Here is a 14,399-nt window from a genome sequence, read left to right on the forward strand (position 1 = left end):
AAAGGAGGGCATATCGAGGACTTTCATTTTGCGGAACAATGAATTGCATTTTGCGCTTTTTCGAGCTTTCGAGCCTTCAAAGCTCGCTTCAAGCATTCGCGCAGCTCGCACACACCCAGGCACCCTCAGCCGTGCTGGGAAGACCAACACAGGTGTGGTGAAACCAAAGATGACACACATCGCAATCGAGCATGTTGGAGACGCCATCCCAAACCAGGTTGCAAACCATGCACGGCGCGTCAAGCTCGTCTTCGGTGAAATTCACAAAACCAAAGCCATCCAATAGATGGGCGGGCTGCTCGTCAGCCATGCCAGTACGGTTTTCGGCAGCTGCGAGAGAGGCGGAAAGCCCCTGGGCGAGGTCAAAGTCGTCGTCGTCGTCGGCGGCAACTTCGGACATGTCTTGCGTGCGCGCCATTCGCTGGGCCTCTTTGGCAAGCAACATGGCCTTCCGACTTCCGTTGGGTGCTTTTCGACGAGCAGCGGGAATGCTCCCCGGCTGTTCGGCTGCGGCTTTCGCCCGTTTCATGCGCCGGTAGGCAATGTTTGTCAGACGAACCATACGCACGCCCAAGCCCATACTCGTGCGCAGGCCCACTCCAGGGCCCAGTGGTACCGTGGTTGGTGATGCTGCGGCTGGAGTGGCGCCTGGCGACGAGGACCCTTCGTCCAATCGTGCCCGTTTTGGTTGCAAGACCGCGTCGTTGGCGCTGTCGTCCGAGTCTGTTGTCGAGTCTGGTCGGTTGGCGTACTCTGCTATTTGAAGTTCAAGGTCGCTCAATTTGTATCTGAAGGTGAGAAGCGGGAGGGGGGGGGCGGAAATGTCAGAAGGCGGAGGATGTCGCGGAATCAGTTATCAAGCGACAGAGCAAAGAGCCAGCCAAGACACGCACAATGCAAGGCAAGCATCGCAGGGCATTGCTTCATCATCGCAAGGAGAGTTACCGTAGCCGAATCAGCTCTTCTTTCTTTTCCTCCAAGGAGACTAACAGCGAACTCAAGCTCATCGTCGTGGCAGCAGCAGGTGTCAACTCGGCCACGACCGCGGTCAAATCAATTGCCTTCCAAACCTCTTCTGGCAGTTCATACCTATCGAGATTGCAAATCGACGTGAGAGCAGAATAGGGCGAATCATCCCAAAAGCCGAATCACCAGGCTGGCACTCCATCAGTTTGCACAACCTGCATGCACTCACTTTTGTCTATTGATCTCTATCCGACGAAGAATCTCGTCTCGAGAGGGCTTTGCTCCAGTGTTGATAATGACACCATGCCGGCGAGTAGCATTCAAGATTCGCGCGTTTTCCAGTCCAATCCTGTTGAAAGTTGTGTCATATTCGAACCCACCCCCGCCAAACATGTGTGCATACATGCAAACAATAGCCAAAAACATTCACGAGTAGTGGATGAGTGATTGCACCTGCGATTCTGCTGCTCGCGTCTGCTTACACGGTCGGATCCATGTGCAGGCCGGCAAACTCGGCGGTCGATTGCTGACCCAAGATACGTTGCGTTTGTGACGACAGCTGTGCGACCGTCTTACCCTGCAGACAGCCGCTGCGGACAGAAGAGAGAGAGAGAGAGAGAGAGAGAGAGAGCGAATTGAGTGAAACAGCAAAGCGCGCACCAGAACAGAACGCTCACGCTTGGGGGTTTGCACCTTCGCACAATGTCCGACCATTGGCCCATGCCAAACTTCATCAATGCTTTGCACAGAATCTGCGAGTCGCGTGCCTCCCATCCTGCGAGCATCAGAACAAGCACAAGCGACGAACGTGAACTGAGTGTTTTTTTGCGCGGTTTTTTTCGTTTTGGCGCCAAAAACTGCAAGGCTGTCTTCTCGGTGCAGTCTGGCTTTGCCAGCACAGCAAGGCCGACGCTACATTGTGACAAACCTGGTGACAACGACACATTATAGAGCGAGCTGCTCGCGTTACTGCGAACGACCAGCGATCGCATCCGACTGTTGAAACAACGAGACTGCGAGAGAGACTGAGCTCCCGTATGTGTACCGTTCTCGCATCTCCGCTTTTGGTGCCTTTGAATTTTATTTTGATTCTGGCTGGTTTTGGCGTTTACCACACGAATTCGCGACTCGTCCAACTGACACAATTCGCGAGACAGAGGAGAGGGGTCCTTTGATAGCGTTTTCATTGGAGTGTTTTTTCCAACCAATAATTCGCCTTCTTCCCCACTCCCCACCCCATTGTGTCGCTTCGTGATGACTGATACGTGCGCTTCCCCATCCATCCATCTCGAATTTCCCCCCTTTCACTCGATCGGATCGTTGTTGACGTGGCTCATTCGACTTTTTTTTTTTTTTTTTTTTTTTTTTTTTTTTTTTTTTTTTTTTTTTTCTTACTGATTTTTCCAATTCCAATCGTTTTTCCTCTCATTTCTTTCGTTTCGTTTTGTCGATTCTGCACAACCCAACCACACCATGTCTGGCGACGAAGCGTCTTCTTACAACAACCCGAACGAGGTCTGGCTGCACGGCAAGGGCGCTTGGCTCGCGTACATCCTGCTGCTGGTCGTCCTGCGACTCGCGTTCGCGTCCGTCCCGTTCCTCTCGGTTCCCGTCTCCTTCACCCTGACCAACGTCGTTCACAACATGGTGAGTTTCTTTGTTCAAGTCGTTTGAAGTCCATTCAGTTCGATTCGCTTCCCTTTCCCTTCATATCCAGCTTGGTCTGGAAGAAGTGCAATGGAGACGTGGCCCTTTTTTTTTTTTTTTTTTTTTTTTTTTTTTTGATTTATTGAATGTATTTCGGAGCTTTGAAGCTGCTGCTAGTGGAAGGAGGCTGGAGAGTCAGCCAAGATGTGCCTTGCTTTCGCTAGGGTGACTGGGAGTCAAATGGGGTGCAGGGAATCGGCGAAGATCGTGTTAAACGGGGCTTTTTGGGAAAGTCGCGGCACAGCAAAGGCTCTCTCTGCTCATCACAGCCCCTCAGCCACTGGGGATCAGTAGAGATGGCGAGTGGCAGAGTGATGCTGACGTCGATGCCAGTGCAAGCGTTGTGGGCATGGATCCGATGGAACTGCACAAAAATGTCGAGCGTTTGTCATCACTTTGATTCGTCCCGCCGTCTGATCGTTGATGACCGGGCATAGGGTGATGATGGAAACTAGAATCATGGTGATTTTGGTGGTCGTGCTTGTGTATCTCAGTGCTATTGGGACTAGTGGCACCAGGGATGTGGTGTCATTCTGCAATGATCCTTCGCACTCACCTCATCTCTCGATCACGCCAAAATCGATCTGCCCTGTGACTCTACAGCTGTCGTTCTACCTGTTCCATCTGATGCGAGGAACTCCATTCGTATCTGCGGATCAGGGCGAGTCGGCTCGTCTGACCCAATGGGAGCAGATTGATGCTGGCGCGCAATTCACCAACACGCGCAAGTTCCTGGCTGCCATCCCGATCGTGCTGTACGTGACACGAGCTCTTGTGTGCAAAGCCTGCCGAGCGGCTCGTTTGCAGTACTCATCTCCCTCTCTTGATTTTCTTGGTGTGTTTGTTTTCTGTTGTTGCAGGTTTTTGTTGACAAGCCACTACACCGAGTACGATCCCGTCCTCTTTGCCATCAACTTTGTGTCGCTGTGCATTGTCATGGTTGCCAAGCTGCCCCAGATGCACAAGGTCCGGTTATTCTGGTTTTTCGGACGCAAGTTTGTCGACCACGAAAAGTAAAAATTCGCAGCAAAATCCATCTTTGCACGGCCCCCCCTTGCTGTTGATGTTCTACGTTGCACTCTCGCCGATACCATACTAGTGTGCATGTATTCAGTCGTTGTGTGCACGCGTTTGTGCCAAACAATTCGTATTTGTTGTGACTCGCGTTGTTACGAAACTATTGTCTTGTTTCTGTGTTTCATGTTCATTGATGTAGTACGAAATAGCTCATCGCCTTCATTTTTCGGACAAAGCCATTTTAGCACAAGAGCGCAAAAACCCCTCCATTCAAGAGAGACAGACAAACAGACACTGTAATTGATGGAAAATAAAAATACAAGTCGAGCAAAACCAAATACCAGAGTCACTTTTTGCTGCTCGAGCGATCTCGATTCCGGCCGTCTCGCCCCGAGTCGCGACTCGAATGGCGAGATGAATCTTTGCTGGATGAGTGCCTGTCGCTTGAGCTCAAAGCTCGATCGTGATCATGGCGGCTGCTGCTGCTGCTGCTGCTCGAATTTCCGTGGCTGCTCGAATCGTTGTCGCTCCTTGTACGGTCCTTGGAGGAAGAGGAGGACGAGTCGGATCGATGGCTATGACTGCGGTCGCGATCGCGCTCAGAATCGCGACGACTGCTGGAACTGGAGCGGTCGCTCTTGGAGTTGCGGCTAGAGTCTTCGTCATCGCGCTCTCGCCTCGACTCGGATCCATCGCGCTCCCGCCGTGAGTCTTTCGACGACGATCGCTCGCGGTCATCCCGACTCGAGGTTCGACGCGACTCGCGGCTCGAATCTCGGCGCCCATCCTCGTCTCGGCCGCTTCGCTCGTGCGACTCGCGGTCTGCTCTCTGCTCGGAATCGTCGCGCTCGACATCTCGACTTGAGCTTCGGTGTCGATCGCGCTCTCTGTGCTCAGGGGACGAAGACCGCTCGCGTTTTCTGTTGCAAAAATAGGGTTTGGCACAAAAAACCGACAAACAACAACAACCGAAAAAAAAAAAAAAATGAGCCATCAGCAAAAAATATCACAGTTTCCACTTCCAACAATTTATTTGCACTCCTTCATGTCTAACCTGGGGTGGTCCGATCCGTCTTCATCGTCATTGCGTCGCCGACGACGATCTTCGGAATCGCCGCCACGGGTTCCGCGGGTTTGATTCTTTTGCTGTAGTTGCTGCTGGTAGCGCATTTGCTGCGCAACCCACGGTGGAATGCCTGGGTACCGCGGTCCTCCAGGTACCATCCCGGGTGGTGGAGGCATGCCAAACGGCGGCGGCCGGAAGCCTGGCGGGACCATGAACGGCGGAGGGAATGGCATGCCACCGGGGCGCGGCATAAATCCAACTGGCATTGGCATGAATGGGGTGGGGTGGAAGCCTGGTGGGAATGCTTGCATGGCGGCAGCTGGGTAGGATGGGTGAGATTCCGCATTTGGTGCCGGTGAACGTGAGCGTGAACCAGAGCGCGAGTGTGAACCAGAGCGCGAGCGCGAACGACCTCTTGGTGATTCAGGCGAATCATTGTCGTTGCCATCTTGTTGCGGCGAGCACGGGGAGCGTGGTGAGCGTGGTGAGCGTGGTGAACGCGGTGAACGCGGTGAACGTGAATCGGAGTCGGCCATGGGAGAAGCAGGAGCAGATGTCGAAGCTGCATCTCCCGCGGTCACAGAGTCGGAGGAATGGACAGCGACTTCAGATTCGGCGACTTCCTTGGCTTCAACAGCCATGGGTTGTGGCGCCTCCGCCCTTTCGGCAGGAACACTCGCGTTCAATGGCTCGGCCTTGGCGGGAGGTGCAGCCAGTTGTGCAGGCAGCGGTGCAGGCAGCGGTGCGGAGAACATTGGAGCAAGAAAGTCTGCATCAAGCTCTGTCGGAGCGTTCACAGATGGGTGTGCTGGGGCGGATGCCGGGGCTGTGGCCAGCGGTGCAGGAGGGACAGGCACCTCGACAGTTTTGCCGGCTTGGAAGAGCGCAATTTGACGTCGCAGTTTCTGGTTTGGCGCGACATCGTCCTGGCTGACGTCTTGCTTGCACATGAAGCAATGAAAGTGTTCAGATATGTGGTTCCGGATGCCTGCAAGGGGGGGGTGATTCGTGTGCCATTGGTTTTTTTGATTGATTTAGGAAAGCACAAGATGCAGATTGTGTGGTTTTCGAATTGGAACAAAGTAAGCAATTCCAGCAGTAGCGGTAGCAGCAGCAGCAGCCCCTCAACTCTTGGTCAAGGAACATAAGCAAATCCACAAATGTTTGTACCCTCTCGCTCGCCCCTTTCAACTTACACGAATCACAAAACGTCGTCGAGCAGCAATCAACAGAGACAGCGTTGTCCATGATCTGGGTGCAAATAGGGCAGCGAAGTTCTTCAGGCACGTCGTCAGGAAGTGCGCTGGGTGCACTTGCAGCGAGCTGGCGTTCAAACAAGTCACTGCAACAGGAAAGGCAAAAAACAAAAACCCAAATCCAAGACACAAAGACCAAGATTAGCAGCAAATCCCTGTAGAATGTAAATTGGCTGCACAGCAATCTCAGTATTCCTAACAATGGACACGTACTCGTTCACAGTGGTAATAACAAACGTGCCATCGGCAGCCAACAGGGCACCAGGATTCGCCTCCACCGTTGTCGTTTGCAGGAAACTTTTGGGGATGCCAGTCGCACGCTTTGCCTTTGGCTGGTCGTACAGAGGGTCACCGTTCGTCGGGCAGTACTGAATAAAGTGACCTATCCAAGCAAGCACACAAAGGAGAATGCCATGTTTTCCCCCCAAGCATTGTTGAGCGATTGCACCAGAACAAGAAGGTAGACCCAGAACAACAAGCGGAGGGTTCGGCATAGAGTGAGTGTGTAAAGAACGGTCAACAAAGAAAAGCATCACCAAAGGAAGCCAGAAGAAAAAAAAAACCCCTCGTAGCAAGAATCGCCGTCGCATCCACGTCCAAGACAACAATCACCGCCTCTCCCTTGTTTCTGCCAGGACAGAAACCAAAGAGCAAGAAAGACCAAGCCTAAACCCCCTGCTCATCGGAAGGAAAGACGGTAAAAAACAACAACAACAACAACAGCCAAAGACGACAAGCAAATCCAAAGACACGATTCATTGGGATTGCAGAAGCACGACGCTGAAGACGAACACCACAGTGGGACAGCAGTGGGGTTGGCGAGACAAGGGCAAAGCGCCAACCCCAACGACAGCAGCAAGAATTCACAAGAGAAGCGCAATCACCTGCATATCCACATCGGTTGCAAACGTAGGTCTCGGGTGGGCGATCCATGGGTCCTGGCATGCGGAAGCCAGGCCGAGCGCCAAAGCGCGGGCCCCCAGCGACGCCTCCGCCTGGGGCGTGGAAGGTTGGTCGATGGCCGCCCATTTCGGACGCCGCCAGCGGTCGGTTGGCCGCCGCGGCCAGTGCGGCAGCATTGAACGTTGCTCCCGACAGTGAGCTCATCGCCTTGATTCGCTCGTCTTCTGTAGCATTCGGGTTGTGCAAGCTGGCTGTCGCGGCCGCAGCAGCCTTCATGCTCTGTGCTTGAGCGGCAGCAGCCACGGCGGGTTTGATCTCGTACCAGTTTCGCTGTGTGGTTGCTGGAATTCGCTTGACTTCGACGGACGTGTTTCTTGCCACGAGTGCGGACTCGTTCGTGTATGCTACAAGTGCAAGATTGACGATGAGAGTGGAGCATGAGTGAACAGGAAACCAGACAACGCAGCAAATGGTTCCTTGTGTTACCTTGCTTTGTCTGTGCGTCAATCACCTCGAGGTCTTCGTTCTGGCCCAGCTTGCTCTGCGTGATGATGGCGCGCTTGAGCTCGAGCAGCGTGATGCCGACGCCGTCAAACTTGACGGTCGAGCTGTCTGTGCGCGTCTTGAACTTGAAGTAGATGACCGACATGATAATGAAGATGATGATGCGAGGGGGGGGGGCTTTGGAGGGACGGCCAATCAAGCGCGATTCACAAGAAGGGCAACTGGGTTGTCTGTGTGTGGTTGGTGGTGGGCTTGGACGAGGACGATGATGGTGATGAAGGTGATGATGATGGAACGTTGCGAGATCGTTCGTTTATTCGGGATAGTGTGTGCGTTTTTTCACAAAAGCCAAACCACAACTTTCCGTTTCCCAGGTGACTTTTTCTTGCGTCTCTCTGTGTTTGCTCAACCTTCCATAAGCGACAAACAGCAGACCAACAGAGACCGACCAGAGAAGGGGGAAAAACACAACGCCAATAGAACACTCAATGGAAAAACAAAAGGAAAAAAAAAAAAAAAGGAAAAAAAAAAGGAAAAAAACAAAAAAAAAAAAAAAAAAAAGGAATAAGCCAAAAACGATTATGGAAGGAGGATGGATTATTTTATTATTTTATTATTTTTTCTTTTGTTTGCAGTCCACAAAATCGCATTCAAAACAGACAAAATGATTCTGCTCGAGTTCCAGAACCGCATCATCAAGGAGGCCCTCCTCGCCCGCGTCGGCGTGTACGTCTGTCTCATGTCTACGTTGCTGTCCTCTGCGCTGCGCACCACTCTAGGCAGGATTGCCATCGCGAAGGGATTGGTTGAAAAGCGCTTTCCACACCAAAAAAAAAAAAAAAAAAAAATTCTCGCTTTTTTTTTTTATCCAACCCGACGTTGTTGCCGTTCCGCTCTTGTCGCTCTGCTCTACACGGAGCCTGCTACACCATCCAGCGCTCTCGCTCCTGCGTCTTCGTTGCGGCTGTCTGGGGTGTCTGAGCGTCGATGGCAGCGTGAAATCGAACGGCACAACCGAAAAAAAAATATGAATGAAAAAAACCCCTCAACCACATCAAAAAGCTGGTCATTCTTGATCGCGATTTCGGCGATCCAGACAGCGGACGTCACTGGCTGTCGTGCGTGGCGGTTTGAGCAAAGTCATCCATCGCTCGCATCCGCTGGCGCGTGTCCGTCGGCCCTCGTCTGCCGCTGAAATCTGCAACGATTTCCATCCTTCAATTGAAAAATACTTGGATCGCTGTTTTTTTTTTTTTTCCATTGCCGTTTTATTTTCAAGGTTTTTGTGTGCGTTTGCGAGCGATGCTGCCGCGACTGCCATCAGGTGCTGCCTGTCATGGTTGTCTCGCCACCTGCGGCATCTGTTTGACGTTTGACGCGAGCAGAACCATCCCTTTGAGCAGCTGATTTCCATGACTTTTTTTATTTTTTATTTTATTTTTTATTTTTTGATTTTTTATTTCCATTTTGTTTTTCTTCGTTCCTTTTTTTTTTTTTCCACTCTCGCGGCATCTCGTCGTCCTCCACTGAATCACTCACTCGCTTGAAAATTTTGCCTTTGTTTGATCCGTGCGTAGTGACAAGCCCGATTCGATCGACCTCACGGTCGCAGATTTTGACGGTGTTACCTTCCACATCTCGTCGACTGGCGAGAACAAGTCGGTCGTTCAGGTCTCGATCAGCATCCGCTGCTTCGCCGAGCTCCAGGCTCACGGCGCCGACGAGTACCTCAAGAAGGTCTACGGCTCGAACGTTGCCCCCACCGAGAACGGCTACAGCTTCACTATTGCCCTTGATTTCGACAAGCTCCCCGCCAACAAGGGTAAGTTTTTTTTTCCGTGCTTTGGAGACGCTGTTTGCTGATCTGGGGGTGGATGGGTGTTGGAGAATTGGAAACTACTCGGCTTTTGATTCATTCTCTGCTGGTTTGAGTGCTGACTTTTTTTGGTGTCCATCACTCTATTCTTTGACTCAACAGACGAGGTCATTAACGATTTTGCTCTGCTCAAGCGTCACTGCCTCGCTGCTCCTATTGGCAAGTATTTCGACTTGTGCGACAAGGGCGGCGCTGGTGGCGACAAGACTGCTGTTATTTCATACCGCGAGGACGAGAAGATCTACCTGAACGCAGAGAAGGACCGTGTTACTGTTGTCTTTTCGGTTCGTTTCCGCGATGCGGACGATGTTGTTCTCGGCAAGGTCTTCCTGGCCGAGTTTGTTGATGCCCGCAAGCGCCTCAACCAAGCACCCCAAGTGCTTTTCAGCAAGGAGCCCCCGCGTGAAATTGCCGGCGCTGGCGCATCCGTTGCCGACAACATGAGCTACGTCACCTTTGTGCTCTTCACCCGCCACGTCAAGGGCGCCGAGCGCGAGAACTCGATCTCGCTCGTCCAGACTTTCCGCGACTATCTCCACTATCACATCAAGTGCTCGAAGGCCTACCTGCACTCGCGTATGCGCGCTCGTGTCACCTCGCTGCTCAAGATTCTCAACCGCGCTCGCCCTGAGCCTGTCGTGGTAGAGCGAAAGACTGCAACGTACGTAACAACTGGATGGTTGTGTTTTTGGTGTTTTGCGCTTTGTTGTGTTTTCAATTTTTGCTCACATTGCGCGACCCGCATTGACTCACTCTTGCACATTTTCACAGTGGCAAGACCTTCGCCAAGAAGTAAGCGAAAGTTGGCCGCTGGACCGATCTCCTTTTGTCTTTTTTTGCTTGAACGCGGTTTGGTTGTCGGAAAAAAAAAAGAAAGAAAAGCTCATTGCTGCTTCACCAACCGTGTTTGTTTCTTGAGTCGTTTGTTTGTGTCTACTCCCTCTCCTCCTCCTCCCCCCAAATGTCGTGTTGTGCACCTACCCTTATGTGTATTGTGCGTTCTCCTGTACGACCATTTTTGAACAGTACATGTCTCTCATTTTTTTTCCCCCCGTCCAGTCGCATGTGTTCTCGATCTGTTTTTCTTTTCTCGTGCATGTAAAACCAAGCATCCAATCTGACCCAGCAACAAAAAGAAGAGGCGAATGGACGTGTAGTTGGGTTGGCAAAGATCGATCGAATCCACACTTTCTTCCTTCCTCCTTTGGTTTTGAAATCTCCCGAACGCCCGAGCACATGTTCAGATTTTCAACAAACTCAAAGCCACGCGACGTATTCGCCATCGCAGTTTGATCAAACATGCAAAAAGGCGCACATCCATCAACAAACCCAGCCTAAGTCAAACAGAAGGGCGAAAAACAAGAACGCCAACGTTCACTTTTCCTACCTGTCCGAAAAGAATCCTTTATTCGGAATAAATCCAGGAGCTGCTCACTCCTTCCACGCAGTCCTACCATTTGCTCCTAGTACTTTAAAGTAGGATAGAGCGAGATTGAAAACGACCGTCTCTGACAGCTATGGTGGCATTATCTGGTGTATCTCGTCGAAAGCGGCTCGCGTTATTGTGCACCGCAGGGTTTCTGATCTCCCTCGTGCTGAGCTATCTGTTCGCCATTCGCTACATTGAAAACCAACGGCGTGCAGAGAAAGAGGCACTGCACGAACGTGTGATTGAGCAGTTTAGTCATGTTCCGACTGCCCAGTGCGCCATGCTCCGTTCCAATGCATCGGAGAATGCACATCCTGACGCTGGCAACGCGCAAGCGGCGCCGCTCGTTCCCGGCACAGATCAACTTCGACCCGGCAATCGTTTGCTCACCTATAACGCTGCGTGTCCTGTGCCAAAACACACGCTGAACATTGGACTCGTTGTCACTGTCACTGGCCGCTACATGCAGTTCTTCAAGCGCTTTTCGACCTCTGCCGGCAGCTTTTTCTTCCCGAATCACAACGTGACCATCTTTGTCTTCACGGATCAGCCCCTTCCCCCACTAGATTGGGGCGAAATCTCGCCGACCGTCAAGGCCATCCCAAAGACCCGGTTGCCCTGGCCGTACGACTCGCTCATGCGATTTGGCACGCTTCTCCAGCACGCCAAAGAGTTTGAAGGCATGGACTACCTTTACGCCCTCGATGTCGACTTTGCCTTTAATACGTACGTCTGCGAGGACTTTCTCGCAGACCTCGTCGGTGTTCAGAATGGCTACCACCCTGGCACAAAAGGCACGCCAGACCACAATCCAGCGTCGACTGCGTTCATCGCGCCAGGGACGAACACGCACTACTATGCGGGCGGCGTCTATGGCGGCAAGCATGGGCGCGTCTTCCAGGTGGCCGAGGCTGTGCACAGCAACATCATGACCGACATGCGCAATCGCGTGATGGCACTGTGGCACGACGAAAGCCATCTCAATCGGTACTTTGTCGACCACCCGCCATCCATCACGCTGAGCGCAGAGTACTGCTACATGCCATACACCAAGTGGGTGCCGCTTGTGCACTCTTACGCCGAGCTCGGAGTGGTTGTGCCGCGCATTGTGCACTACGAGTATCTGAAGGCGGATCTTCGCGAGGAGTATGTGTGATAGCCGTCGAGACTCGGAGTGTGTGTTCGATTTCATTGTTGTTGCTGTCGTTGCTTTTGCTTAGTTTCGATTGTGAGATGGTTGTTCATACTGTAGCTTGTTGTTTTTTGTTCTGTAGCGTGTCGTTTTTGTTTCATGATTACATTCAGTGCAATTCCACACCAAAGTCTCCATTACAACAAGGCCGGCTACAGGTTGTTTCTACATTTATCCTGTGCGACCTCAATGGATCGAACTTGAACTTCCCAAGCCTCGCGCATTTCTCAGAGAATAGCGGACTTGCTGGCAAGATTGTCAGCAACTGGATGGTCGAAAAATGATTTCGATACTCGACATTACTGACTCTGCAAGCCGCTTCGATAGCAGTTCGATTTCCAATTCGCCTTCCAATGTCTGTTTTTGTTAAAGTTGGTTTTGTTGTGTTTCTCAGTCACTTTTACTTTGTTTTCACAACAGAATGGCAACAACTTCAGCCAAATACGCCAATTTGTCAGGATTGGTACGATTTTGCCCCAGTTCCAACGCACTCCTCCTCCACCACCAATTCCAATTTGCATTGCATCTCAACAGTACCCACGTCCCCGCGTCCATCGATCCTTGCGAAAGGGCAATGATGAGACCAACAATCGCTGTTGAATGGATTCCAGCAATCCTTCCCTTCCCTTCCTCCCCATGACTCGCTCTCCCTTCGCCATCAGAGCACTCACTGAATGGGCCTTGCTTCACTCCATCACTGACCCCCTCCCTTCCTCCCTGTTGTGTGACTCTGTTGCTCCCGTTCCTCGCTTCTTCATCATAGGACACTGGCCCTGAAATTTACGAGATCGTCGCCAAACCTGCGGCGTCCAAGCAGCAGCAGTCTGCGACGGCCGCCTCGGCAGTGTCGGCTGCATCATCGCCCACGGCCACTGCCACTGCGAGTGGACTGCCTGGCGGCTCGGGCGCCCAGCGGCTGGACGAGACCGAGAGCCTCGATGTGGCGGCCGCGTTCAAGCGATTCCAGCAATCCTCACAGAGCCAGGCGCAAGCTCAGGCCCACCAGGGCGGCTCCAGTCAGTTTGTTGACTCGCTGCGTTCTGCAGGTGCTTCTGCGAGCGAGCGTCTCCAGCGGCTGCAAGCAGAGACACAGGCGCTGCTGGCCGACCTCGCCGCGATCGACGCCGAGCAGAAGGCATTCCAGGCAGCGCCCAAGCCAGACGCGCAATCAGAGCAAGCACCGCTGCTCGCACAAGCACGCGCGCTGCAACAGCAGCTCGACCATGTCCGTCTGAGCAAGACGCTGGGCACCATGGCGGCGGAAACGTCCGACGCCGAACGGATTGTCAAGCAGCTCACATCGCTCAAGCCGAACGCCGCAGCAGCCGCAGCCAATGCGCCAGCAGATGCTACCGGCAACAATAACGGAGTCGTCTACGAGCTATACTACTCACAGCCCCTGGCCGAGTTGCAAAAGGCTTCCAAGAGCCACGAGCTCGAGCGCCGACTCGCCGCCTTGGAAGCGACGCTTGGCAACCAGGCCAAGACTCTTGTGGTCAGTGTTTGATTTTAAGATGTTGGTTGGTGATTCCAGCGGAATGAAGGGGAGGGCGAACCTTGTGGATTGACTGATTGGTTGAAAAACAAAATGGGTTTCAATCCTCGCGTTTGATCTTCTGCTCACTGTTTCAACACCCCCCCCCACACACACATTCTGCCACTGACGTAGAGCTCTGCCGCCGTTGATGTCGGACTGGATGCCACTGCGTCACTGCCCACGTTGATCGCTGGCCTCGCACGCAGGGTCGCCCTTCTCGACCCGGCTCGCCTCGAGCAGGCCGAGCGCAAAGGCGCATCTCTCCTCCAAGTGCTCGAGACGGCTGCCAGCAAGAAGCAGTCGCTGGAAGATGCCGACAAGAACAACAAGGTTTGTTGTTTGTTTGGGCCTTGTCATTTCATTTTAGGTCGACACGGCGCTTGAACCATATGGCTGAACGAACCATCTCTGCCATCTCTTGAACAGATTCACGAGCTGTATCAGACAGTCATGAAGTGGGATTCTGTCGTGGACTCGGTTCCTTCAGTGGTCGAGCGTTTGCGCGCTTTGCGGACTCTGCACGAGCAATGCGCGTCGTTCAGCCAATCGTTGATTCAGTTGCAAGCGTCCGATTTGGACATTGGCAAGCAACTAACTTCTCAACAAGCGGCACTGGCCAAGGTAGGGTCCTCCGGCATGTTTATTGTTTGGTTGCTTTTCTGGATGGATTGATAACGTTTTTGTCTCTTGTGCCAGCTTGACACGGCCTTCGCCGAGAACATGAACATTGTACAGGAAAACAGCGCCGCGCTCGTTCAACGCATCCAATCTCTCAACGACCGTATCAGCAAACTGTCTCCCTAAAAGGCCGGCACGTTTGTGCAAGCGCTGGTTTTATAATTTTTGTGTTGGAGGTTTTTGTTGCAATATACAGTGAATACATGCTCGTCTTTCTTTCCTCCATTCTTGAAAGTGAGTGCTATGACAAAGTCAAGGCTGAAGGCTG

At 52.5% G+C, this 14,399-nt stretch overlaps 6 protein-coding genes across 6 annotated transcripts; 4 read left to right on the forward strand and 2 right to left on the reverse strand.

Moving 5' to 3' along the window:
* Positions 1–6: 6 nt before the first annotated feature.
* Positions 7–1,964, reverse strand: CAOG_02319 (hypothetical protein). Its single transcript, XM_004349019.2, has 6 exons — positions 1,895–1,964; positions 1,660–1,741; positions 1,449–1,556; positions 1,196–1,315; positions 946–1,089; positions 7–788 (listed from the first exon to the last, which is right to left on the reverse strand). The coding sequence occupies exons 1-6, from the start codon at positions 1,956–1,958 to the stop codon at positions 89–91; spliced, it is 1,218 nt and encodes a 405-aa protein (XP_004349069.2). The 5' UTR covers positions 1,959–1,964; the 3' UTR covers positions 7–88.
* A 374-nt stretch (positions 1,965–2,338) lies between these two features.
* On the forward strand, positions 2,339–4,017 carry CAOG_02320 (Ormdl2 protein). The gene is made up of 3 exons (XM_004349020.2): positions 2,339–2,613; positions 3,277–3,428; positions 3,534–4,017. Exons 1-3 carry the CDS (start codon positions 2,440–2,442, stop codon positions 3,688–3,690), a joined length of 483 nt encoding a protein of 160 aa, XP_004349070.1. The 5' UTR covers positions 2,339–2,439; the 3' UTR covers positions 3,691–4,017.
* On the reverse strand, positions 3,865–7,904 carry CAOG_02321 (hypothetical protein). Its single transcript, XM_004349021.2, has 6 exons — positions 7,402–7,904; positions 6,897–7,319; positions 6,226–6,394; positions 5,953–6,098; positions 4,745–5,744; positions 3,865–4,610 (listed from the first exon to the last, which is right to left on the reverse strand). The coding sequence occupies exons 1-6, from the start codon at positions 7,562–7,564 to the stop codon at positions 4,037–4,039; spliced, it is 2,475 nt and encodes an 824-aa protein (XP_004349071.2). The 5' UTR covers positions 7,565–7,904; the 3' UTR covers positions 3,865–4,036.
* Positions 7,905–8,034: 130 nt separating this feature from the next.
* CAOG_02322 (arp2/3) lies at positions 8,035–10,349 on the forward strand. The gene is made up of 4 exons (XM_004349022.2): positions 8,035–8,145; positions 8,997–9,241; positions 9,398–9,956; positions 10,067–10,349. Exons 1-4 carry the CDS (start codon positions 8,084–8,086, stop codon positions 10,089–10,091), a joined length of 891 nt encoding a protein of 296 aa, XP_004349072.1. The 5' UTR covers positions 8,035–8,083; the 3' UTR covers positions 10,092–10,349.
* Positions 10,350–10,740: 391 nt separating this feature from the next.
* CAOG_02323 (hypothetical protein) lies at positions 10,741–12,041 on the forward strand. Its single transcript, XM_004349023.2, has one exon. It carries the CDS (start codon positions 10,813–10,815, stop codon positions 11,878–11,880), a length of 1,068 nt encoding a protein of 355 aa, XP_004349073.1. The 5' UTR covers positions 10,741–10,812; the 3' UTR covers positions 11,881–12,041.
* A 278-nt stretch (positions 12,042–12,319) lies between these two features.
* Positions 12,320–14,352, forward strand: CAOG_02324 (hypothetical protein). Its single transcript, XM_004349024.2, has 5 exons — positions 12,320–12,379; positions 12,680–13,411; positions 13,586–13,783; positions 13,880–14,074; positions 14,150–14,352. The coding sequence occupies exons 1-5, from the start codon at positions 12,338–12,340 to the stop codon at positions 14,255–14,257; spliced, it is 1,275 nt and encodes a 424-aa protein (XP_004349074.1). The 5' UTR covers positions 12,320–12,337; the 3' UTR covers positions 14,258–14,352.
* The last annotated feature ends 47 nt before the right edge of the window (positions 14,353–14,399 follow it).

This window comes from Capsaspora owczarzaki (genome assembly GCF_000151315.2).
Source record: "Capsaspora owczarzaki ATCC 30864 unplaced genomic scaffold supercont2.3, whole genome shotgun sequence".
Taxonomy (NCBI): Eukaryota; class Filasterea; order Ministeriida; family Capsasporidae; genus Capsaspora; species Capsaspora owczarzaki.